Source organism: Aotus nancymaae, unplaced genomic scaffold (assembly GCF_030222135.1).
Source record: "Aotus nancymaae isolate 86718 unplaced genomic scaffold, 86718_ANA_hifiasm-v0.15.2.pri h1tg000014l, whole genome shotgun sequence".
Taxonomy (NCBI): Eukaryota; Metazoa; Chordata; class Mammalia; order Primates; family Aotidae; genus Aotus; species Aotus nancymaae.
In genome coordinates, this window is record NW_026988425.1 from 35,269,313 (window position 1) to 35,297,179 (window position 27,867).

Below are 27,867 nucleotides of genomic sequence, written 5' to 3' on the forward strand. Positions count from 1 at the left end.
TCTACCTTATTTATGAAAGTTTCACTTGGATTACCAGCTTTTTTAAAAAAAAATCAATCTAATTCACTCATAAAAATAAGAATTTGGCTCCATGTGAACACATCACAAAAAAGTATGCTAGTTTTGAAGAAAATTTCAACAGAGTACTTTCAGAAGTGTCTGTAACTGTGATTGCACCACTAGCATTCACTATTGCTTCTGAAGATAGTCAAATCTTGAAAGGAGTAACATTCATTAAAATAAAGCTTTGGTATGTTTATTAAAAGAAGAAAATCACATACATATTATATATATATATATATATATATATATAAAATATACTCTTAATTTATATAGATACCTGACGTAAATTTCAATTATTTTATATATATGTTTTAAGTTGAATTATATAATTAAGAAGCAATCACTGTATGTGCCTAACTTTCCTTTGATACAGATTTAATGCTGGTGCTAACTCATGAACCATGATTAACATAATCTTGTAGGCCTCAAACTGAGTAAAGGAGACCAGAATCCATTTTAGAAGGCTGAACGGGGCTTGAGAGATTTGTTCCTGTTTTCAAACTCTTTTAGAGGCAAACTGTACCCCCAACAAAGGAAGTCTAATGTGGAAATCTAACAATAAAGATAAACTGACACTGTTAAAATATTGTATTGGGTTAAAAGGTATTGCTAACTCATTTTAAGGTAACCTATGAGAATAAGGCTGTTCTGATAAATCCAAGCATTTGTGTTTATGGATGACAGTTGTAGTCTTACATGTGTTAACATGCACTTTGTGTCTATATGTTGTTTGTCATATATGTTGAGAAAATCCTTACATAGGTAGGTAGATGTAACTATAAACACATTTGCTTTTGGGGTTTTTTAAAAAACAATTTACCTGACATTTTAGGATATTCTTCAATGGAGATAGCAAAAAAAGGTTTAATTTGAAGTATGTACAAAAATGATCTTGGTAGATAAGTAGACTTCAGTGTGTTACAATCTGCTGTGCAAATCAAATGAATGTGTTTTTCAGTTTAAAAATTTGATTTTTAAAAAATAAAATTTAAAGAATACATTTTAAGAACTCCTAGTAACACCAGCTAGATGATCTACTTCAACCCCCTCTTTTAACAATTGTGCAGGAACATAGCCTTGCCCAAGTTTCACAGCTGAAGTAGTAGATCTGGGACTGGAACCTACAATTTCAGATTTCTTGGTAAGTATTCTTTCTCTAACAGCACTAATTCTCTTAAAGGAATTGTGAGGTAATTAGGCAAAACTAGGGAGGAGAATGTTAAAAGAATATTTGCGTGAATAAGAAAATAAGCACTACAGCTCAGTGAATTCTCATTCAGAGGATATTAATGGCATACTGAATTTCGGTATGCATTTCCTATTTGTGAGATAAAGATTTTTCTGTAATTTCCTATACCCCAGGACGTTTTTTCCAGTTATACGGCTTTGACTTAAGAGTTACATTTCAGGGTTAACTAAAAATCACAGCAAAAATCCAACTTTAATCCTTATATTGCTTAAAAACACTTAAAGGGATACTGTATTAAAAGCATGTTTGAGTCCAAAAAAAGTACTTTGCTAATTAAACAACACTTCACCGTATCATCCTCAAAACTGAAACAGAACTAAACTGTTATGGATTATTATCATTTGTCACTGACCTTTCTCTACCAATTCTCTGTTCAATGGAAGACTCAAATTACCTTGTCGATTTGCTATTGAAAAAGGAGTAAAGTATCATGATTAAAATTTATATGTTATAAATATATATGTTATATAACAATAGCTATTATAAAATAACATGTATACATTATTAATAAACAGTACTCCCCCCATTAGCACTTTCGCTTTCCATGCTTTCACTTTCTTCCAGTTTCAGTTACCAGCAGACAACCATGATACAAAAAATATTACATGGAAAAATTATAGAAATCAACAATTTATGTTTTAAATTGCACATCATTCTGAGTAGCATGGTGAAATCTCACACAGTCCTGCTTTAACCCACCTGGGATGTGAGTCATCCTTCTGCCCAGCTTACCATTATGTATATGCTACTGGTCCATTAGTCACTTAGTAGCTGACTTGGTTATTAAATCAACTATCATGGTATCATAGTGCTTGTGTTAAAGTAACCCTTATTTAACTTAATAATGGCTCCAAGACACAAGTAGTGATGTTGGCAAATCAGATATACCAAACAAAAGCCATAAAATGCTTCCTTTACATGAAAAGGTGAAAGTTCTCAAAGAAAAAGTTCATATGCTGAGGTTGCTAAGATCTACAATCAGATATATGAATCTTCTATCAGAGATATTGTGAAGAAGGAAAAAGAAATTAATGGTTTAAGGGTTTGGTACTATCCAAGGTTTCAGTATCCACTGGGGGTCCTGGAACATGTCCCCTGCAAATAAGAGGGGACTACTATAATAGCTGTTTTGGTACTCACCAATATTTAAAACATCTTCTACAGCCTGAGCTGCAACCCTGTTAATATTGAATGACCTAGAAACAAAAATCACATAATTCTTAGTTTGAATTCTAAAAACATGCTAAAAATCAAAAAGGAACAACCTACTTAAAGTATAAAGAATTCTTAAAAAGTAATTGGAAAAAGTTCTAAATGAACAAAGTTAAAAACTGGTAAATAATGTACTAGTATAGATATGATGAGACAAATATTTTCATACACTGATGGGAACAGAGATATTGCAGTTGGAGAGCAATTATGCACTATCAAAATTAAAATGAACATATTCTTCAATCTAGTAACTTAACCTGAAAAACACTTCCAACTACAATACAAAAGATAGGTAAAAAATATTAGCTGAAAAGCTGTTTATAACAGCAGAACAACTCAAATATGTATCCATAGAAAGCTGATTAAATATATTATAATGACTCATTATGATATTTAAAATAATACAAATATATGTGCTGATATGAAGGGATGATCAAAATATTAAGTTAAAAAACAAAAGGCATTGTACAGTGTATATATTTGTTTCACTTTAAAAACAAATATATATATAGTATGACTGTAGAGATGAATGTAGAAGTACTAGGAAGTACTAGAATCTACCAGAAGTACTATGAATGTAGAATATGAATGTAGAAGTACTAGAGATATGAAATGAAAGGGAGACTAGCTTTTTGCTGTATACATTTTTGTACTTTTTAACATAGGCAAGTATTCTTTAAATTATAAAATAGTTTGCTTGAAGGTAAGAAATATTTTACATGTGCAATGACTTACACTAAAAAACAAGCATTAATACAAACATAGATAATTGTTCAAAACAGTTCTGTCCTGGGGTCTATAAAGATCACTAAGAAAAGGTCGTTTTTAAAACATATATATAAATAAAATATATAAAAAAATATAAATATTCCCAGTAATTTTGAATTCTTCTACTGCTTCGTAACTCTTCGTACATGATCTCGATAATCCCAAGGAACAGGAATAACCTATGAGTCAACACAACTCTAAACCTAAATCACTGGTTCTTAACTTTTTGGGGAAGGAACAGTAGGAGATACTCTTATACCTGCTAATCCTATACTCTTCACGTTTGGAGAAATGCAAAAGCATGACTTTTTTCTTAGGTCTACAACCTTCACCATTCTAAGAATTCTCATTTAAAATCAGACATACCCTCTACTACCAAACTGGAAGCAAACTGTGTATCACATCTTCATCAACTACTAAAACTGTGTCTCCTAAAAACACATCTTCATTGTTAATTAAGTCTGGTAGTACAGCATGTAAGGAAAAAAAGGACTGAGAACAATCTTAAGAAGAAACTAACTGAAACATACAGTGATCTGGCTCTGCAGTACTTCTCCCAGTGTATGCAGTAAATCTTATTCCTCACTGAACAGAGAACTGACATGATAATGGGACAATTCAGAGACATTTGCTATGTAATACCACCCCTATATCCCATGTCATGTGGAAGAATTTTTGGAGATGCAGAGATGGAATAGCTATTCTCCAAACCTGTTTTTCTTCCTGAATGCATAGATTGTATTTTCTAGCCCTTCATGCCACATAGTCACGTGACTGAGTTGTAGCTAATGGAATCAGAGTGGACATGATGAACAATACTTCAAAGCCTGGCTCACAGCCTCCCATGGGCACTCTCCATGCTCTTCCACCTTCTGTAGCAAAGCAACTGGAGGAGCTATGTTTAGAAGGTGGCAGAGCCACGAGATGGAAGGACCCTGGCTCCTTGAATAACCACGTACGGGACAGCCACTTGCCAATTACACTGTAGACTTTACAAGAACAAGAAATAGACTCATAATGTGTGAAGCCACTGAGATTGGTGGTTCATCTTTTATAACAAACAGCTAACCCTGAATCACACATTTCCACATTTCATATTGAAAGCAAAGACTAATTAAAGAATTTCATACAAGAAAACAAGCCCCTCTCTATCAAGAATTAAAAGAGAAAAACAGACTATTCTAATATTTTCTTTCCAGTGATTCCTCAGGCATCTACGGTTTACAGTTAAGTTTAAAATTTAAATCACAACTTCACCATTTATTAGCCACATAGCTTTAGGAAAGTCAGTTAACCTATGAGACTTTCTGGATTCTACTAATCAAAATAAAATCACCTAATTCCAGAGTATTTGTGAGAATTTAAACAAGATCAACTAATTAGCTTGGAACAAAATACGTGCTCAGAGATGTAGTATGATAAAAACAAAAATTATTAATGTATAGAAATATATAGCTTTCCCCCAGCCTCTCTGGCTCCTAGGCTTCCCTTCTCTTCCTGCATTTTTTAAAAAGAAAAGGACAAAAGATGGATGGGAATTGCAATCACAACAAAAGAATCATCAGTAATGGGAGAAGGGAGAACATGTTAGATGCAAGCAAGCTGCATGGGGCCTGGTAGAGAAGAGACTGAGTAACCAAGGTGGCAGGGATAAGATACAGCTTTTTAGAAAGACTTTTATACTAGAGCACAGGAAATAATAGAAGAATTTAATGAGCAACATAGAGAAGGCTGAGATTTTAATCTAAGCCATACTTATTGAAACGCAACATCAACACAGGACTCAACTGCTGGGTGCATGTGGGAGGCAAGGAATGCTTTAAAAGCATTGTAGTGGCTGTCATTGCTTATGTTCTGAAAGGTTGAAAACTTGTACTATCAAAATTACACTCCTCCCCAGACAGAAGCCCCACTGCCTCTAGCATAAGTACTACTTCACTGAGATTAATTAGCAAATTTATCTTGATAAATCTTCAATACAACCTAGTGATTCTTCTTTCAACTATGTGACTTCTAATAACAGCTCAGAACCCCTCTCCTTCTCCATTTAAAAGCTGACCTTCCTTTGTGAAGCAGCACAAGTAGTAATGACAGTGAAAAGGGCACTGATTTTGCAGTCCAGCACACCTGTGCTTATATCCAGGTTTTGACTCTCACTTATTGTATAATTTTGGCCTAAATATTTATCCTTGCTAATCCTTAACTTACTCCTTTATAAAATGGGGATGCTACTACTTTCTTCCAGGATTTCTAAAAGTATTAGTTAATGTATAAAAGTACCTAGCACAGTACAAAGTTGCAGGGGCTATATAACTGATAGTTTGTATTAAAATGCACAAAACATAAACACACAGAATCACAGAAGTTCAGAAGGCAAAGTAATCCTACTATTTTATCAGTTCCAATTCCTGCATTTTGCAGACAAGGAAATTTGTACATAGTTGTAAAGCTAGTCCATGGTTTAATCAGGTCTCTTAACTCCCAGGCCAGTACTCTTCTCAGTGATACCACTTTGTCCATTTTTTAGAGTAAGAATACTGGATAAAGAAAATCTCTATTTCTAACAGAAATTTCCATTTCTATTTCTAATTTTACTCTAGTTTTCAACAAGTAGCATAGCATGTTCAATAGGAAAGATGCTATTATGATAAATGAAAGCTGTTAACTGTAATGTTTTCAGTTTAATCTATGAGATGGTTACAAAATAATTTTATAACATATTAAAAGGATTAAATTTTTCAAACAATTATTGGAAAATTCATTTTAGAAATGTTCCTCTCACCAGCCTTCAGGAAAATAAGTTATTAACCTATCTTTTTAAATGACACTTCTTTTTTTTCCCAAAAGACTATTTATTTGGCTAAGACTAAGATTTTTTTATTAAATACTTATGAATTAAATGATATCTGAAAATTACTTCAAAATAAATAGGACAAAAGTAGATAGGTAGGGGTACAGAGGTAACAAGATTGGCCATGTGTTGATAATTACTGAAACTAGCTACTGGTATGTGTGGATTCATTACACTATTTTCTCATTCTTATGCATATTAAAAAAAATTTATAGCAAAATAGTTTAAGAAGTCATGCTAAACAAGTAAGAAATAAAATTCTAAATTAAACTATCCAAATTTAAACATTTGATAAGCATTGTTTTAGCTACATATAATTGTGAGCATATAGTCATTTACTCAAAAAATATTGAGTGAATATATATAAGGTACTGTGCACATAAAAGATTAGACAGCAAAAAAAATCTTCTAGTCACCATCCCAAATCCATAAAGTTGCTTTAACTAGCTTGGTAGTAGCACATTAGATAACTAAAAATGTAATAAGGGCTATAATAGTGCTATGAGAAAAAGTGTTAGGGAAGGATAAAAAAGGATTAATTCATTGTCTTTATGAAAGCACTGAGTGTTAAAAATTTGTGAAAGAGAATGACATTTGAAGACCGGATTTTTAGCCAGTGGATAGAAAGTAGAGTGTTTAGGCATTCAAAGCAGGAAGAAGTTGCATTGAACAAAAATAAAAAGCCAAGCGAGAAGAAGTGTGCTGAGAATTGCAAGTAGATGTGATGTTTCTAGTGTGCCATAGGTGGGGGTAAGGGTAGGGCAGGAATAAGGCTAATAAGGTAACTAAGGTCATATGTTAAAGGGCCTCAAATGATAGACTAAGCAATCTGAACAGAGGTCAATGAAAGCTGTAAAGCAGAGAAGAGAGATAGTCAGATTCATCTACATTTTAGAACTATTACTCTGTTGTAGTGTAGATGATAGCCTGAAGAATAAAAGGTCAGGCACAAAGAATATTCACTAAAAAGGTGCAGACTTGGACCAAAGCATAAGACTTCAGAAGTACAATTAATAGGATTTAGAGACTGGGATATATAGAGGGGAGAATGAAGAATGGAAAACTCCAAAGGTAAGAACAAGGTTTTGAGAAATCATGTTTTGCTTTTTTCTCTAGAGTGTGGAGTCAGGGTAAATGCTGCTGGTATTAAGCAATATAAAGAACACAGAAAGAAAAACTGAAGACAATAGATTCAGTTTTGGATGTGTTGAATCTGAAGTGCCTCTAACATCCTACCTGCCATGTAAATTTAAAATATGAGTTTGTACTCAGGAGAGAGTATGTTTGGGAGGCATCTGTGTGGAATGTACCAAGAAGTAGAAGAGATTACCCAGAGGGAGATTATAGAGTAAACAGCACACAGGATGCTAAACCTCCAGCCTATTTTTTAAATTGTACTTTGTATTCATTTCCTATTATTTAAAATATTTTTCATTTTTAAGTAAAGATAGTCCCCAAACCACTTCTCATTTCCTTAGCTTTACAAACCTAGTGCTCAATAATGACCAAATCTAGGCTGTAACTGTAATCCAAGAAGTCAAGGCAGGACTACTAGACCCAAATGAATTGAAACTTGGCCTGCCTACCTAACACCACCAGGCCACCTCTTCCACATTAGAGGCCTTAGATGTGCCGATACATTACATTACTAAAAATATTTTACAAAACTTGATAAGCAACATCCCAAGTTACTCACCAGGCCTTTGATCCTGTTCCAGTACACAAATTGAGCCCTGAACTCTTCTGTTTTTCCCATGGACCATCATCAACTGAAATCTCATAGTAGGAAGCCCTGTGAATTGAGAATATAAAACTGTTCACTGAGCTTATGGTTCACAGTAAATAAGATAGTCTTCTTCAGAACTAAGGAAATCTAAGTAAGTCAGCTTACCCAAGAAATACTTGACTTAGTAGGCACACACATCATGATGCTAATTCCAGTTTGATTAAGTGAAAATGTTAGAAGAAATAAAAAAAACTACATGTATGCATGCCTGTCTGATCTATATATTCCTTTCTATCAATACTTTAATATTTCAAATAGGAGCTTCTTGCAAATTTTTAGCTAGCTTTGCTGCTATTGCTCTTATGGAATCTAACATATACAGAGCCTCATTGCAGAATTCAAAAAAGAAAATACTATTCTTAAGTGAGTTTCATTCTTGGTACCTAGTCCTTGATATATTTTAAAGTTGATCCTAATTCTTCAAATTATTAACAGTTTCTACTAAACTCTTGTTTCTTAAATTACATACTAATGTATCTTTTGAATTGGTAGTAAGCTAATAGAGATTGGAGAATAAAGCTATCAAAAAAATTCTCAACTAATATTGGATTAGTGGACAAAACCAGAAATAAAACCAGAACTATAAATTTCTTGAGATTTTCATTTCTTAAAATATTTCGTAAATATTAAATCAAATGGGTTTTCTGGCACCAGCAAAAATGGCACTATTCTTTAACTCCATGAATGCATAAATGATTTGTAACTATGCAAAGAACTTTAGAAATGTCTAAAAGCCTATTTTGTAAACTCTTTCTTAAAATAATGGTGTCACTGATCAACACCAAATTTTTCTCTCCAGCAAATAAAAAAGTTAAAATAAATTTGTAATAAAATACAACTTTTCAAAATAATAATTACTGGACATGTTAGTAAACACTAACACTATGGATAATTTATCTCTTATTCTAACCTTTTCAATTTCTCCTGTAAGCTCTTAATTTGTGAGGGTTTTCCATAATACAACTCCTTTACATTTTTTCTCTAAAGTCAGAATTTCTTATGAAAAATAAAAGATAGCAGGCCTAATATTCACATTTCATCTACGACATAGCTTTGTTGTATCTTCCTAGGAAACACACATTAGGAGCCTATTATGTACAGACAAGCCAGCCAAATCCATAGAAATGGCTACTACTAGGCCAGAATCAAGTAGAAACAAAAGAGATTAGAGGAAAGGGGGTGTGGGTAGAAAAGAAGCAGAGCCAGAGAGAAAGACAAGTATAGTCAGGTGAGAGATGCTGAGCCCAAAATAATGAGCAAATTTAGTGCCATTCTCACATGCAAGTTTATCTAGATTAGTCAATTCACAGAATTTTTGTTTCAGGGAAATTATTTATTTAAGGCAGCAATAAAACTCACAGTCCCTTTAGAGTGGGTATACTTCTTCTTAAACTGTCCACTGCTACAGCCCAAGAATAAGACATTCTAGGTTAGAACAAATAGGAGAAAAGAAAACAAAATTGGGCCTTTAAAATGTTCTTAAATCTAAGAACATTATAAATGAGGCAGGAATAATATTGCTGCACTTCATATTTTCCAAGCAAGGCACTTAAGTTTTCAGAGCATAGTAAAGCCTTAATACAGGATCTAGAATCAGAAATACTGGGTTTATATAACAATGCTAGCTAATTATATGACCTTGGGCTAGTTATCTGAACTCTCCAAATCTGAATTTTTTCACTAATAAATACAACTACCCTTCTTACAGGGTTGCTATGCACATTAAATGAGATAGCATACACAATAAACACAGTGCCTGACACTTAGCAGACATCCAATATATATTGATTTCCTGTCTGCGTAAGGGTCTATGTCATCAAATCTTTAAAAGTAAGTTCTAATACCTGTAGTAAAACTGTTTTCAATAGCGTCAGAAGTCAATCTATTGCTGTCTTTACTTAGTAAAAACATAAGGTGAGACGTCAGAGAACACAAAAAGCAGCAGCATCAGACGTTATTTATGAGATAAACGAACCAGATCACTACTGCCACAGAAAATAAAAGCATTCAATTGAAAATGCCCTCATGAAACTTCACTGACTCCCTCATAATCTATCAACTGATACCAGTTTTCCTCCTTTTATAAGTTATTATCAACAGATACCAGTTTTTCTCCTTTTATAAGTTATTTAATTTTTTAGTAAGTACAAAATTACAAAGCAAAGCTAGAAGCTCTCAGCAGTTACCTTTAAAATATACAAACAGAATAAAATAATTCATTAAATGGCTTCCCTGGAGTAAGGATAAACTCACAAAACATTTTTATCATTGCATCTATTTAAGGTAGACTTTCTCCAATCTCTTTTAAAGTTCTTCCTCTCTTCTCTGTCTTACGTCTTTAGCAATAAGACTGGATTGTATCAGTAGAGTTACATGTTCTTTCTTCTCTCATCTACCACATAGTATCTATAATTCATGTCTGTATTGCTTCAAACTTTATATGTAGTGAAAGAAAAAACTTTGTATTATAGCATAAGTCTTGCTGTGTTAAAATATATTTTTACACTTTACTGTTTTTTGTTTCCTAAATATTTTATTTCTTTGAGTAATAAATTTTACTTTTAATTCTTTTCAAAATTATGTATTACTCTCCAAAAAATTAAGATACCACGACCTTTCTTATTCGTCTTTACATGCCTAGTGACTCACATATTACACACAACATGGGCATGATGTAGTTTTGCTAATCAAATATTATGTAAACAAAATAACTGCAAATCAACAAAAACTGTTCAAACCATTCTGCTGAATCAAATTTCAATTCTTTTGCAACACAACCTGAGTTGAATCATTGGTACAATGAGAATATCTTTTTTAGTTAAGACAAGTTTTTCTCACTATAATTAAAGCTCTTATGAAAGGGTATGACTGCCAGCAAACAAAATTTCAGAATTTATAGAACTCTTAGTAAACAAAGGATCCAATAACATAACCTTTAAAGGATCACTCACATGGTTCTGGCAGCAGTAAAGTAGGAAATAAAACTCATCTCTAATCTTCTACCCTTAATTTACTTATATCTACAAGGATGAGAACCCAAGTTCTAAAGTACTACCAAGAGTTAACTTTACATCACTGTAGTCATTTTATAGCTTGTCATTATGTTCCACAAATATGTTTTGCAAAAAAATTCTGTTGATAATGTAAGCCTAAGTTACATTCAAGTCCCACAAAACAGATTCTGCAAGTAATGTAACACACACATTTTTATGCTCCTAATAAGGAACTACACTAACCTTAATTTTTGCAATATTGGTTAAAATCTTGAACGGTCGAGGCATTTGCCTTATGATGTGTTACACTAAAAGGGATACAATATCACCTATGGAGCATTTCTGTCAAAAATGCCTAGTCTGAATCTTAACATGAAAAAAAAATCATACAAATTTAAAATAAGGGATATTCTGCAATCCAACTGGCTTAGACCATTCAAAAATACTGATATCATGAATAACAAAAAAGGATGGAGCTAAGAAAGTGTTCTGAATTTTAAAAGGCCATGATGGCCAAATGCAATGTGTGATCCTTAATTGGATCCTGGATAAAAATAAGCAAATAAATTATAAAAACAAGCAAGCAAAGAAATTAATAGGAAATTTTAATACCAATTGACAGGAAATTTTAATATGAACTGCCTATAAAAGTTTTCTATCAATTGCAAATTTATACTTAATATACTACTCTCTTAAATATAAGCTGGGAACAGTGGCATTCATGTCTAGTCCCTGCTGTTCAAGAAGCTGAGGAAGGAGGATAGCTGCATCCCAGATTTAAAGGCCAACCTGGGCAACATTTACAGATGGTGAGATGCCATCTCTAAAAAACAAAAAATAAAAATAAAACATTAAAGCATCTATAGAAACAGATTAAAGGCTCTGGGAAGCAGTGCAATAACTTTATTTAATCTAGGGATTCACAAACTTTTTTGTCATAGAACATTCTTTCCCCTTAATAAATATTAACATCTATGAAGGTTTTGGAAATATCTCATTAAATAATGAACTGCCATTACTTACAGAATATTAGTTATTCACCAATGTTAGCCAGGTTGTACAAACTGAATAAATATCCAAAAGCACTGTAATATTAAATTCCATACTCAAGATCACAGGTTTAAAAGTACCTGGATGACAGACTCTCCCCAATGAAGACTTCATTTAGTGCTCTCACTGGCAAAAGTTGGGGTCCGGAAGCCTCAGACCCTGCATGTAATTTAAGAAAAAGAAAAACCAAGATTGCTCTTTGATTTCTAGAAATATTATTATAAAAAATTTATAAAACATTGTAACTTTTATATTTTTGTTTTTGAAAGAATCACATGCTTTAATATAATTAACATTTAAATTATCTTTTACTTAAAGCATCCATAATATAAACCTTAAAGTCACCTAACCTTATACCTGTAATGAAGGCCCTCTCTCTCCAATAAACTTTAATTCTTCTTGAACAATTTCTCAAGAGTGATGAAATATATTTATCCATCTCATAAGATTCTTGTTGTTACACTTAGTTTTATCTTAGAGGCTTCAGAGGTATCAATTATCAATTAAAAGGAGAACTATTTTGGATTTAAGTAGCAAATTACATGCACAGCTTGGATGCTGGAAACCAAACCAGGTATGTTAAGAAATCACTTTTTTTTCCAAATAGAAAACCTCAAGAGTGTTTTTAGCAACAGTAGCATTGGAGGAATATTTCCACATCCCCCTTCACCACTTCTGAAAAAAGTCTTTTTTTAAAATCTGTACAGTTGTGTGCCCATTTAAGTAATCTTCCTTCAAAATTACTTAAACATTACAGTAACCATCAAACAAAATCCTCCAAAGGATTCCCAGTGCTTTCTGGTTCAAATTTGTGATTGTCCCCTTCAAACGGTTCCCTTTACTTATTTCATTAGTTTCCAACTGGAAATGCCAACTCTGTCTCCTCAGTGTCACCACTATCAGATTTATTGGACTTAAGTCTCTCCCATTAGACAAGCAACATGAGACAATTTCGCTTTTCTGACAGACAAGTTCACTTTTCTGTCTCCTCCACAATTCCTACTATGACAATGTTTAAAAATCTATCCCAATTGTGGTAGGCAGCTTCAAGCTGTTCCCCAGTGCTTCCTGCCTCCTTGGTACTCACACTTGTGAATACAAATACTCACACTCTTTCCCACATCATACTAGGGCTGCTCTATGTGACCAACAGGATATGGCAGCAGTGATGGCAATCACTTCTGAGATCAGGTTAGAAAAGACACTGTTGCTTCCGCCTTGGCTGCTCTCTTTCTCTCAGATCACCTGCTCTAGAGGAAGGGATAATGTGAACAACCCTTTGGAGAGACCAACATGGTGAAGAACTAAAGCCTTCTGCTAAAAGCCATGTAATGAGCTGGAAAGTGTGTCCTCTAGCTCCAGTTATGACTTCATATACTGCTGTTCTGGCCGACAGCTTGATTATCACCTCCTGCCTAAACCAGAACTAACTAGCTAAGCTACTCTTGGATTCTTGACCTTCATAATATGTGTGAGGTCATATATATTTAAATTTAAGATGCAATTGTTACCTAATACACTATAGTTACCAAATACACTAATAAAACCACCACTGTCACCAAGACAACACTGATCTATTCTTTTTCTCTGACTTGGTAGCCTAATTATTATATTCTTCTGTTTCTTATGTTTATGAAACTGAACATTACATTTTTCTCATTTCTTTTAGATTATAACTGCCTAAAGGGAACCCAATTATTATTACAAACATAACAAGTTGTTATTACAATACCAAGTACCCTTGGAGCACTTGTTGTTTACCTAAATTATCAGCTCAACTTCATAATACAGTAGAAAAATGTTGATGCAAAAAGATATAGATATATATATATAGATACATATACACATACACACATATATATAAATATTTGATATGTTTAATCAAATTTGATTGCACATAAGACTAAAACTGGCTTTAAACTGTTTTACTTAGGTACTACATATATTCACATTCTTATTCTTGACAGTTTTACAAACATAAAAGCTAAAATGTATTGTTTAAATTACTTTTCCTCAAATAATTACTAATAAAATTTGTTTAGATCAGTATTCACACAGATTCCCTACAAATGTTCAACAATAGGTATTCATGAAATATTACCAGTAAATCTGAGCTCTCACCATTAAACTGTAACCATGTTTTCCTTTTATGTGTTCTTGACTTTCCACTTCTATTCCCATTTTCCTGTGTCCCAATTTCTCTCTCCATATTACATTTTTATTACATGTGCTTGTTGAATTTCAACTCAAAACCTTTGTCAAATAAGTCAGACAATAAAATTGCTTCAAATCTCATTCATCATCTAATTCTGCTTATTTTATCATACTAATTGACTACTAAACCTTATTTAACCACATAACTATGTTCATTTAAAATTTGCCTCTATGGGACATGAAAAAGATGCACTCCATTATCAATTACCTTTTTTTTTTTTTTTTAATTGAGACAGAGTTTCATTCTTGTTGTCCAGGCTGGAGTGCAATGGTGTGATCTCAGTTGAAGTGATTCTCCTGCCTCAGCCTCCCTGGGATTACAGGCATGCACCACCACCACCAAGCCCGACTAATTTTGTATTTTTAGTACAGACGGGGTTTTGCCATGTTGGTCAAGCTGGTCTCAAACTCCTGACCTCAGGTGATCCACCTGCCTCGGCCTCTCTAGGTGCTAGGATTACAGGTGTGAGCCACCATGCCTGGCCAATTACTTTTTTATCCAAGAGAATAGATTACAAAATTACAATTTGTATTTTTAAACACAGAATTGTAATACCAGTGACACAAACTACTACACTGTGTCATATTGCTAAACTTTATATCCAGCTCTATATATCCAGTGTGGATAACTCTCACACTGTCATATTGCTAAACTTTATATCCAGGTCTACTTGCACTAGAGCCATGTGACTATTTATGGCCAATGGAATGTGGACAAAAGTAATGAATAGGCCTAGTTCCTAAAACTTCCCGTAAGATCTTCTATGTTCTCTATTTTCTCCCCACAAGATGCAGAGGATCCAATAGAAGACTCAGAGGCCTTAAAATATGGTAGCAGCCACTATTTTGGTTCCTACCCTGGTTGCCTGAAAACCCCTTGGACAGTGAGATGAGTTAGAAATAAGCTTTTTCGGCCAGGCGCAGTGGCTCATGCCTATAATCCCAGCACTTTGGGAGGCCAAGGTGGGTGGATCACGAGGTCAAGAGATCGAGACCATCCTGGTCAACATGGTGAAACCCCGTCTCTACTAAAAATACAAAAAATTAGCTGGGCATAGTGGTGTGTGCCTGTAATCCCAGCTACTCAGGAGGCTGAGGCAGGAGAATTGCCTGAACCCAGGAGGCGGAGGTTGCGGTGAGCCGAGATCGCGCCATTGCACTCCAACCTGGGTAACAAGAGCAAAACTCCGTCTCAAAAAAAAAAAAAAGAAATAAGCTTTTTCATTCAGTCACTGAGTTCTGGGATTGTTTATTAAACCAATTCGTCTCTCTGTATTAATACAACCAGTCTTTATTTATATAGCATTTACATTGTGTTAGGTATTGTAAGTAATCTAGAGATTATTAAAGTATAGGGAAGGTTATATGCCAATGCTATGCCATTTTATATCAAGAATGTGAGCATCCTTGAATTTTGGTATCTGCAGCGCGTCCTGGAACCAATCCCCCTCAGATACATGTATATGAAATAATCTGTTCCAGTCACCACCTCCTGCATCTCCACTTCATCTCTGGAAGCTTGCAGTATCTCTCTGCTTCATCCCCAGTATTCTGACAAACCTTGGTGTAGAACATTTTACCATTAATTATGTGAAACACTTTGTGGGTCCTTTCAATTCAAAGACTCTCGGCTAAGTTCCCCAATTTAAATTTTTAAAAAGTATTAACTGATTCATACTAACTGTATATATTTATGGGGAACATAAAATATTTTGATACATGCATACAATATGTAATGATCAAATCAGGGTATTTAGGATAGCCATCACCTCAAATATTTGTCATTTGTGTTGGGAATATTTCAAATCTTCTGTTCCAGCTATTTTGAAATATACAATAAATTGTTCATTATAACCACCCAACTATGCTACTGAACACTAGAACTTATTCCTTCCATCTAAAAGCATGTTTGTACCCATTAATAACCCTCTCTTCATCCCATCCTTCACCCTTCCCAGGCTTTGGTAATTATCATTTTACTCTCTATCTTCAGGAGATCAACTTTTTCAGCTCTCACACATGAGTGAAAGCACGTGGTATTTGTCTTTCTATGCTTGACTTAGTTCACATAGTGACCTTCAGTTCCATTCATGTTGCTGCAAATGACAGGATTTCATTCCTTTTATGGCTGAATAGCACTCCATTGTGTATATATACCACATTTTCCATATCCATTTATTCTACATGGACACTTCAGTTGACTCCACACCTTGGCTATTGTGAATAGGGCTGCAATAAACATGGGGTACCAGTATCCCTTTGCTATACTGATTTCCTTTCCTTTGGATAAATACCCAGTAGTGGGATTGCTAGATTGTATGGGAGTTCTATTTTAGATTTTTGAGAAAACTTCATGCTGTTTTCCATAACAGCTTTAATAATTTACATTCCCACAAACAGCGTGTAAGAGTTCCCTTCTCTCCACATCCTTGCCAGCATTAGTTATTTTTATCTTTTTGATAATGGCCACTTTAACTGGGGACAGATGATATCTCATTGTGGTTTTGATTTGCATTTCCCTGATGATTAGTGACGTTGAACATTTTTTCATATAGCTGTTGGTCATTTGTATGACTTCTGAGAAACTTCTATTCAGAGACTTTGCCACTTTTTAATGTATTATTTGTGTTTGTTGTTTGAATTCCTTGTATATTCTGGATATTAGTCCCTTGTTAGATGAATAGTTTGCAAATATTTTCTCTGATTCTATAGGCTGTCTCTTCACTCTCATACCCTTTGCTATGCAGAAGCCTCTGTTTAATATAATTCCATTTGTCCATTTTGTTTTTGTTGCCTGTGCTTTTGAAGTCTTAGCCATAAAATCTTTGCCTAGACCAATGTGCTGAATAATTTCCCCTGCCTGTTTTGAGAAATCATCATGTGTAAGTTTTTCATTTTGAATATTTTTCTGGAAATACCATTAATCAGATGTGAACATCCTAGATGCCGAGCTATGATTCACTAGGTTTGTATGTAATATTGTTTCTATATATGAAATATCAACTTCATTTATAAACTAAACACAGTCAATCTGAGCAGTGACTCTTTGTATACCAATCTCTATCTTTTTATAAGACTGCTGGTGAAGACAGTCAAATCTACCATCTATTGGTGGTAACAGTAACTTCTTTCAGGGAGGGATTAAGTAAAATTTCTAACAATTATTTTTAAATTGTACTTAATATACATTGCAGACTTTCAAAAACAGTAACAGAAGTTCATGTGCATATAATTTCATAAGATTGTTTAAATAGAATGGTTTTTTGGGATGAGAATCTTTAAAATACAACATAAATACACATTTTAGAAACATGCTAACCTATAAAGCTGTACGTCACAGTGAAAAACTCTGGAATAAGTGGATATATACATCAGGTACCATGAGAGAGCAGAGGAAGAAAGCAGAAATGCAAAAGTAGCTTTTCATGATAAATACATCCAGAAAATAAACACAGGAGAAAACTGTACTTTTTATACAGTCTACAAATATTTAAGGTTTCTCTTGGAATATTCTTGCATCATTAAAGTCCTACATTTGCCAGAAAAAGTGGGAAAATATGGCTCAAAGTGGAGAATTCGCTTTAGCCCTCATAACAAAAAGAGCTGAAAATCACCTTATGCTAATATTCTCTAAGCAGACTACACATATACTTCAAGCACAAATCTTAAGCTGGAATGCAAAATTTCCCAATAAATGTATTTAATATATTTAAATATAACTATATAAAATGTATAATCCTCATAATCTTCCACAGACTAGCTCATTTCATCTCTACTGCTTTTCCTTTTCTTTTTTTTCTTTTTTTGACATTTCAAAGATTAAGGCCAAGAATCTTTTCTTAAACATCAACTATCCTATCAGATACTTTATAATCCTTCCCTAAATCAGCTAGTTTTCAAATCTGTCCTAGAAAACATTTCTTCTAGAAATATGCTATAATTCTTACTTCAAATTCTAATTATAATAAACTTTACAACTGAAACAATTCACTGTACTTTGTTAAGTGCTACTGACACTAGAAATAAGTTAATCACAAATTATTACATCAAAAAATTTGAGATCAAAGGAACTATGAGTTAAATATTGCCCCAAACACATCTGATGCCCAATCCACCTACTTTCATCATGAGTTCTTTCAATGTTAAGGGCTCTACTGTGTTGATTCAAGCTTAGTTGCTGCTCATGAAGGTCCACAGGAACAGGGTTTATGCCAGTCCCTTCAAGGTATAACCTGATTCGCTGCCTCCACAACCACCTCAGAAAAGTGAAGAAAAGGCAAATTATGTTAAAATAGAATAAATTAAAGAGTAGACATTATAATAATTTAACCAAATTAAATAGTTATAATAAAAAACTAGTTATTCCATGAATAAATTATATCAGAAACACCTAAAGCCTATAGCTTCCTGATCAAAGACAGATTTGAATATTTCTCTTTTCAATTACAATGGAAATACTAATGTGCTTGTACAAAATCTCCAAAGTAACTTAAGTCAAACTCTATCAAGAACCCATAAAGTCCAAGATACTGAGCTAGATAGAGCTTGTGCTTTGCTCAGCAAAAGATTATTATACCAAAAAAAAGCATTCTTAAATTAAAATAATATTGTGTTCAGATGGCTGGATTGGATAAAAATCCCTTCTCACAAATTTTGTAATAATGGGGTTTTTTTAAACAATAAAAGGAAAAAGGGATTAAGAAACAATAAATAACCAATTTTGATTATACCTAAAATTTAAATAACATTTCTGGTAAAAGGAAAAAATCAGTCAGGTTTAATTGATTTCAAAACTTATAATCAACTATTGAGAGTCAATGGGATAGATTCTGCTAGGTAAGTATACAAAAATATACTTCTACTTGGTAGCTATAAATTAGCCATTTCTAAAGTTGTCAAACTTCTGAAATGACTAGAAACTAGAATTATTGGTAATAAAATGATTCTAGAAAAGTCAAGTAGATCTAACCCAACTTTGCAAACATCTCTGGGAAAAGCTTTCCCAACTATAAAACCTAGTCCAAGTCAAAAAATAAAAAGTAGTCTAACTTGGCTCTCTCAAATATAATCGGCTAACCCTGTATCAGTAGTCCACCTTCCTCTTTTCCTGGTGGTCTGACCACCGAACACATTAAGTAAAAAAAATTTTTTTAAATCCCATTCCCCACTGCTTAATAAATACTTCTATGTGAGACAGATACCAGGAATCTCAGCATGGCTGGATTAAATCCGACTCTCAATCATTACTAGATGGGAGATAAAGATAAAAAATATAAAATCTCAAAATTTAAACACTCAATTTTAGCCAAAGGTTTAATTACCTTTCCACTACTGATAAGGACATGTAATAAGGTTAAGAAAGTAGAGACATGGCTGCTATCTCACTGAAGGAGAAAAAACATCTCTCTATGCAGTTAGGCCAACCAATATTTGTCAGGGGTTTTCTCCACAATTCCAACTGGACAAAGAGAAGGTAAATTAGACCTATTTGTGGCTCAACTAATGCATTACGTTGTATGGCTACTGTTATATCTATGAAGTAATCCAAACATTATTTGATTTGTTCTGGTTTGTTTGTGTTTGTTTGTTTTGAGACACAGTTTCACTCTGTTGCCCAGGCTGGAGTGCAGGGGCAGGAGCTCAGCTCACAGCAACCTCTGCCTGTGATCCTCCTGCCTCAGCCCCGCAAGTAGCTTTGACTACAGGTGCTAGCCACCATGCTCGGCTAATTTTCCTTTTTGTAGAGACAAGGTTTCACCATGTTGCCTAGGCTGGTCTCAAACTCCTGAGCTCAAGTGATCCACCTGCATCGGCCTCCCAAAGTGCTGGGATTACAGAAGTGAGGCACCATGGCCTGCCTGATTTGTTCTGTTTTTAACAGCATTATTAATGGCACATACTTATTAAAGTACTTAGGCCAGGCGTGGTGGCTCATGCCTGTAATCCCAGCACTTTGGGAGGCCAAGGCAGGTGGATCACGAGGTCAAGAGAGCGAGACCATCCTGGTCAACATGGTGAAACCCCGTCTCTACTAAAAATACAAAAAATTAGCTGGGCGTGGTGGCGCGTGCCTGTAATCCCAGCTACTCAGGAGGCTGAGGCAGGAGAATTGCCTGAACCCAGGAGGTGGAGGTTGCGGTGAGCCGAGATCGCGCCATTGCACTCCAGCTTGGGTAACAAGAGCAAAACTCCATCTCAAAAAATAAAAATAAAATAAAATAAAGTACTTATATAAGAACAACAGTAAGAAATTCCTACCTGAACTCACCACGACAGAACTTCTGTAAGGCTTCTGGGAAGGAATGTGTATATCGAACAGGCAGGCATAAATGACCCTCAGACCTATATTTTAACAGGAATTTTTTTGTCGATATAAAGAGGAAAAGAAAAAAGGTGAAGCAAAAAAATGTAATCAAAAGGTATCACACTAAGCTAAAAAATAAGATATGAAATTCTAAAAATTTCTACTCTGTATTTTTTTGCCACAAAATGTGTTCTTTCAACAAAAACAAAAAGATTAAACAGAAATACTAGTCTACATCCAGCTTTAATGCCGTAATACACAGTAATATTTGAATTTCTACATTACAATGAAACTAAAAATAGCAGAAAATCTGCCACTGACTGATGACCCTGTAAATCACTACAAATGGTACAGTGGTGTTCAAATTATTACATTATTTAACTATTAACATTCAAATTTTTATTTCAACCTTTAAATCACTTAACTATTAACTTTGGGCAAGTCACTTTAGCATTAGCTTCCTCATCTCCAAAGTCAGGATAAACCAGCAATCTCAAAAGGTTATTCTGAGGAATCAAAGTGTTTATTTCAAATGTTTTGAACCATAATCCCTTTTTAAATGTCATTTAAGATATCCTAAAAGAGAACTGAGAAAGCTTAATCCAGTGTAAGTCATTCATTTACTCAAAAATATATAAATAAACTCCTTTAAGGAGATCATAGCTTCATGTGGAAGACAAATTAAAACAAATCACTACATATTATAAGGTGGTAAGATTGCCTATTGGCTGGTATAGATCAGAGTATGTGGCACCTAAAGATGTCCAGAAGGCTCAATTATCATCATTTGTATGATACTCCCATAGTGAAGAAAAGGCTGAGGGTAGGTTTAGCAAAACAAACTCCTGACAATAAATGTAAATCAACTTCCAAGTGTGAAGAGCAGAGAACAATATTTTTACAAAGTTGTGAATAGTCTATATCTTTATCTGAGCAGGTCAACACTGAGGTTAAGAAAGGGTAGGCCTAGGCTTTTAAATTTTTATATTCATTGTAATACTTCACACAATGTTAAGTATATAAAAGGTATCAACAGTCATTTGATAGAATAATACCTGTTGAGGTCAACTGCAAGTCTAAAACCCCTGTAGAGAGAAGATTCTCTCATGAGGTTACAGTCAGATATCAGCTAGGGTTGCAGGCATCTGAAGGCTTGACTTGGGCTAGGACAACCACTTTCAGGCTTGTTCACTCACATGGCTGGCAAATTGGTGCTGGCTGTTGGCAGGAGGCCTCAATCCCTCTCCATGTGAGCCTCTCCACAGGGCTGTTTGTGAGTATCCTCACAACGTGGTGGCTGTCCTACCCTACAATGAACAATCTTAAAGACCAATACAGATGTTGCAATACCATTTATGACCTGGCCTTGGAACTTAAACATTCTCACACCATATTCTCTTGGTCATATAGGCCATCCCTGATTAAATATTGGAGGGCAAGGAGGTACTTTAAAGGCTACCTAAATACTAGGAAGCTGACTACCACATGCCCTCTATCCCATTTTGAATATTAAGTTTCCAAATGTTGTAATTATTTACCAGGCTCAGTAGAGTGGCTGTAGAATACAGAAGAGATGGACAGAAATTATACATTTGATTTAGATGAGTCCATGTGAGCGAGCCATCTTGAAAGTGGATCCTCCAGCCCAAGTCAAGCCTTCAGATGCCTGCAGAACAATCTGACAACTGCTTATACTCAAGAGAGATCTCAAATCAAAACCACCCAGCCAAACTGCTCCTGATCTCCTGACATGCACAAACCATAAGAAATAATACACTGTTACTGTCATAAGCCTCTATGTTTTGGAATGAATTTTTATGCAGCATTTGACAACTAATAAAGAGGAGAAAAAACTTAAGTTGAACATTAAGTTCTGAGCTTTTTTTTAGGACTGTGAGGCACCACCATATTTAAGATAAAGAAGTCAGACAACATGAAGTATACACAAAACTAGAAAGCCACTTAATATATCTGCCTGGAGGCAAGAAGAGAAACCAAAGGACTTCTAAAACTTGTTCTAGGTAGAAAATACAGAAGAGATGACAATATTAACAATCTCTGCTTGCCTGCTTCAAAGTTCCCACAAATTTATAAATACAAAGCCAGTTTTCAAAAGAAAATATAGTTCAATAAGCTATATAACATATGATCACTAAAGTTAAGCATCTTTTACCTTAATGATATAAAAATAAGCCATTAAGAAGTTCTGAAACCCACATGCATCAACATTGATAGCAATCAGATATTAATCACTGAACCAATATTCTCGGTATTTACATGTGTGGGAATATTTACTCAGCTAGATTGGGGTTCTATCCCTATTCCCTGAAATCATTTAATTAATCATTCATTTTTCAAGTGTTTACTACCTACCAGCTATGTATAAAACTATGCTAGTGCCAGAGAAATTAAAATACAAGGTCCTATACTCAAAGAATTTATAGTCTAATGGAAGAGACAAATAATTAAACAGAAAATAAATACATAGGGATATGTGCTTTCTGTATAGGGAATTACAATACAGGAGAAATACAAGAGTCTTGAACAAACAAGAACCACAGAAGTGAGTAAGTGGTGTAAGGGTACTTTTGACAAAAAAAAAAAAATTAAAAAAAAAAAAACATACAAAGGAATGGGTGGGTGGGGTAGGGTCGGGGGACAGGGGCCTTCTGAAGAACTCTTTCACCTACTCTCAAATCATGCCCTGGGTCTTACATATCAACAAAGCTCCCCCACAGAGTAAAAGCATCCCTGTGTGAGCCTCTAATCAGCATGTTGGTAGATACTCATATAGTTACATTTTGTAGTTTGGAGCACCCTTTTAGAAAGGATCCTAGGCTGACCCTAGAGTGGTTAACAAAAATACATTTTTTAAGCTAAAGAATGTATCATGCCTGTGGACAGATAAGGACAGATGAAACTAGAAACGCAAATAGGCAAGAGATAGTGAAAGATAACATATCTTACGCTAAGGAGTTTGAAATGTATCCTGAAGGTCGTGGGAAACTCTAAAAGACTTTAATAAGGAGTGGATATAATCAATTAGATTTGTACTTTAGAAAGAAGACTAAGGCAATGTGTAAAGTAGAAGTTAGAAGGAGACAGACTATAAGCTACTTCAGTAATTTAAACAACAAACTATAAAGGCCTGAGCTATTTTTAGTGGCAGTAAGGATGGCAAGAGATGGACTCAAAAGTAAGTTCCCTAGAACATAGGACCAATTTGATGTTAGAGTGAGGGAGAGGTAGTTATAGCTTCAGCACAGGTGATGATTCCATTCATCAAGAATGATGGGAGAGAGGAAAGGAGAGTTTATTTGTAGATGTTACATTTTTAATACCCCTGGATACATCCAAAGTAGAGGCCAGTGTGGCTAGAACAGAATGAAGGGAAAAATAATAGGAAATAAGGACAGAGAATGGTAAAGGCTAGATAATGTACAGTGTGTATGTCACATTTAAGGTGACTAACTGTTCCCTGCTTTGCCTGGACTGACAATTTCCTGGGACATAGGACTTTCAGTGCTAAATCTAGGAAAGTTCCAAGAAAAATCAGGAGTTTGTCACCCTATTCATAGTAAAAAAAAAAAAAAAAAAAAAAAAAAAAAAAAATTAGATTTTATCCTAAGTTAAATGGGGAGCCATGACAAAAAAATCTAGGCAGAGAAGTCACATATTATCAAACTTTCACAAAATAATCACACTGGCTACAGTTGGGAGAAGAAACTAAGAAACTGTAAGGGTAAGAATGGAAGCAAGAAGATCAGTGTTGGAATAAAGATTCTGGAGTCCCAGGGGACTCCAATAATACCACAGTATTAATCAGTCTCTCTGGAGACAATATAGAAATTGAAGAAGAACACCAGTATTTAGGCAGCATCCAAATAGTAAGATCCTTCAACGGAGATACAAAGAAGTAGTCACAGGGATAGGAAGGAAGGGGCATCACAAATGCCAACAAAGTACAGCTGAAATAAGGGAGCAGTTAGGACCAAAAACTTCCCAGAAATCAGGTAAGACAAGGACTAAAATATCCAGTAGATTCAGTAACTAGGATATCACTGGTCTCTATGGCAAAAGCAACATCAATGAACTGGTTGGGGGCATATTTTAGAAAGTAACTAAGAACTGAAGAAGTGGAGATATCAAGCTTAGGGATAAGTGGAAGGAAAAGAGCTAATAACCAAGAGAGGGACACAGGGTAAAGGATTCTTAAAATTTCTTGAAAAACAGGAGTCTTGAACAAGCCTTTTTAGGCTAAGAGGAATCATGTGCAAAGAGAGAGAGAAAAAACAACAACATGATAGGACAAGATTTTTTTAAGCAGGAGAAAATAAGTAGTACTAATCAAGTGACTTTCAATTCCTCTGTTAAAAAAAAAAAAGGTGAGCTTATCGAAGGAAGAAGAATAAGGGAAACCAAGGTGAATGCAAAAGTTGAACTACTGAAGCAGCCACCACAGAGAGTGGAGAAGAGAGATGAGTAGGGCTACAAAGGAAGTTTGTGTGCAACTCTGAGTCCACTAAGTGCTGAAGACTACAAATTGGAAGTGCCATCAAACCCAATTAGTATGACTTTTTTTCCCCAGATGATCATAGCAGTACTGATGCAGACATAGAAAAGATTGATCTAGAATTGTGCAGAAAGATAATGATAAAGAAATATTTGCAGTGTGGGAGGCTGAGGTGGGCAGATCACTTGAGGTCACAAGTTTGAGACCAGCCTGGCCAACACGGTGAAACTCCATCTCTACTAAAAATACAAAAATTTGTGGTGGTGCATGCCTGTAGTCCCAGCTACTCGGGAGGCTGAGGCAGAAGAATTGCTTGAACCCAGAAGGCAGAGGTTGCAGTGAGCTGAGAACACACCACTGCACTCCAGCCTGGGCAAAAGAGTGAGACTCTGTCTCAAAAAATAAATAAATAAATAAATAAAAGAAATATTTAAGAAAGTGAATGAAGTGAGGAAGAATTAAGTGGAGAAAACAGAGGGGATCAAAATACTGAAAGTCAAATGGCAGATTTAGTGGGATAAAGTACTAAGTCTGCTGTTAAGGTAGGAGGCTGCAGTCAGAGTGGAATTAATTAGGATTGCAGAGATAGGGAAATCCCAGATCATCATAAAGTCTCAGTAAAGTCACGGCTGTGGATGGCTGGAACAGAATGAGGGTAAATATCAATAAAGCTAAGGAAGGAAAGAAAAAAGTGCCAATAGTGTCTGGACAGGTCTTTTTATTAAGTCAGTAAAGTCACCCCCACAAAAAGTCAGTGGTGGCAAAATGAGGAATATAAATACAAGCCATAAGGAAGGGTAGAAAATGGATCATTAATACCTTCTCCCTCCTCAGCAATACCAAAGGTCCACAACACTCACCTGGGTCAAGAGCTCAGGTCTATTATGACATAGATTCTACTCCCAACCTACCTGGGAAGCTAAAATGTAAGGACTGGTCCATCCCATAGCATAATTTCCTACCATGAATGCCAGCTAGATGTATATATATCTTTCATGCCTGAGCTTAAAACCAGACTATATCCTTGAAAACAACTATATAAAAGACAATCCTACTCAATTCTACATACCTAAATTTCATTACTAGAATGTTTCTGTAACATGGTTCTAATATTCACTGTGGCCAGGAACAATGATGCTTCCACTTAGACATCATACACCATAGTAAAATATCTGTAGCAACAGAGCCCAGGAATGTGAACGTGGTAGAGAAAATAAAGAATAGCTTCCAAATTTTAAGATAGATCATAAAAAGATACTATGCAAAGCAAAGCAGAAATGCATATATGTTTTCCTGAAAAAAAATTTAAAAACACACCACACAAATCAAACAAAAAGTCTATATTCTTTCTCACCGTTCTGGATCAGTGTTTACCCCTATAACTGGTTTCAGTCTGTCCAAGACTTTACTTGCTGCCAGCAGCATTGTGCCATCACCTAAGGAACACAAGACAAAACACAATATCCAGTTTTTGGCCATTTTGAAAATTAGTGGTTTTAACAATCATACCCTACCCTGCTAACTGCCATAGCCTATCCCACTTCCTTTCTACCTACTATACCTTTTGAGTCTCCCTCCCGCTCCAATCCAGGATTTCCTAAGTGGCAAGATTAGATTTAGGCAGAATAATTCTTTGTTGTAGGGACACTGTAGAATGTTTTAGAGGTATCCCCTTTAGATACCAGTAGCACCCCACAGTTGGTAACCACTACTTTAATCCAGAAATTTCTATTAGCCAATCTTCTTTCCTTTTCCCATAACACCAGTCCAAATTCACAAATTATTTTAACGAAAACATATCCAATGTGTCCATCTTAAAATCTTTCTCTCCAATAGCTGCTGTCAACTTGAAGTTTTAGAAACAGTAGTCATTAACTTAATGATAAAGTACAGAAAAAAAGTAAGTATAAGTATTTGGGACCAAAGAGGAATAGAATTTACCTCATCTCATTAAACACTTTATCGACTTCAATTTTTTTTCTTAAAACTGCCATAATACCAAAATACAATAACTGATCCTTTGAATCACAGTTGAAGTTAAATGCATACCTTAAATATACACAAGGAGCCTCACAGTAACATCATCCATTTAAAAAGTAGACTTGTATAAAACAGATGTTTTAAACTTAATCATAGCAATCCAAAAATTTGTTTAATGGCAAGACTTAGCTAGACCTAGGGTATCTAGAAATAAGTTGTATTAAACAGCATCTGTAAATTCCAACATTTTTACTTCTATAAAATTATTACCTCCTGCAGCTATGACAGCATCTGCCCATCGAACAGTCTCTTCATCATATTCTCTCCTCTTTACTAGACGAACTTCAATTCCCTCATTCCTAGGATAAAAAAGGAAAGGTTATATGAAATTTCCACTAATAATATATATAACAGGGGTATGTTTTCTGAGAGACAGATTATTACAATAAAGATGTAAAATAAAAAATTTGTATCTTATAAACAAATTTACATGGAGCTTTATAACATTATCTTTGTTTTTTTCATTTAATTACAACAGCCAATTAACTATGATAATTAAGGCAGCATATGAATAAACTGAAAGTTATATCCCAAATCTCCATGTGCTTTAAAAACTTTTATAACCACTAGTGAATAGCAATATTGGTTAGAATTTCATTTTCTCTACTCCTTCTGATGCTTAAATTCATAATACAAAAATGGTCCAGAAGACTAACATCTAGAGTGACAATTTTTAAACTATAAAACTGAAGGCCATTATTTTAAATCCAACAAATACTCATTGAGTACCAGACACTGAAACAGTAATTAAATACTTTGTAATTTGCACGTTTCTCACACTGACTCTCTTGTACACACCTAATTGCGTTTCGTCCTGACTTAAC

General features: G+C 34.5%; 1 protein-coding gene across 2 annotated transcripts in view; it reads right to left on the reverse strand.

Annotated features, from left to right (window-relative positions):
• Window positions 1-27,867, reverse strand: part of NADK2 (NAD kinase 2, mitochondrial) — a 60,808-nt gene that overhangs the window by 5,459 nt on the left and 27,482 nt on the right. Inside the window, exons 3-11 of one of the 2 annotated variants that reach the window (XM_064375927.1) lie at window positions 27,254-27,342; window positions 26,358-26,439; window positions 20,445-20,528; window positions 18,306-18,442; window positions 12,053-12,131; window positions 9,289-9,354; window positions 7,840-7,935; window positions 2,453-2,508; window positions 1,665-1,718 (exon numbers count right to left, since the gene is read on the reverse strand). In XM_064375927.1, coding sequence (XP_064231997.1) covers window positions 1,665-1,718; window positions 2,453-2,508; window positions 7,840-7,935; window positions 9,289-9,354; window positions 12,053-12,131; window positions 18,306-18,442; window positions 20,445-20,528; window positions 26,358-26,439; window positions 27,254-27,342 — 743 coding nt within the window. The remainder of the gene's footprint in view (window positions 1-1,664; window positions 1,719-2,452; window positions 2,509-7,839; window positions 7,936-9,288; window positions 9,355-12,052; window positions 12,132-18,305; window positions 18,443-20,444; window positions 20,529-26,357; window positions 26,440-27,253; window positions 27,343-27,867) is intronic. The other variant, XM_021671861.2, reaches the window with a different exon arrangement.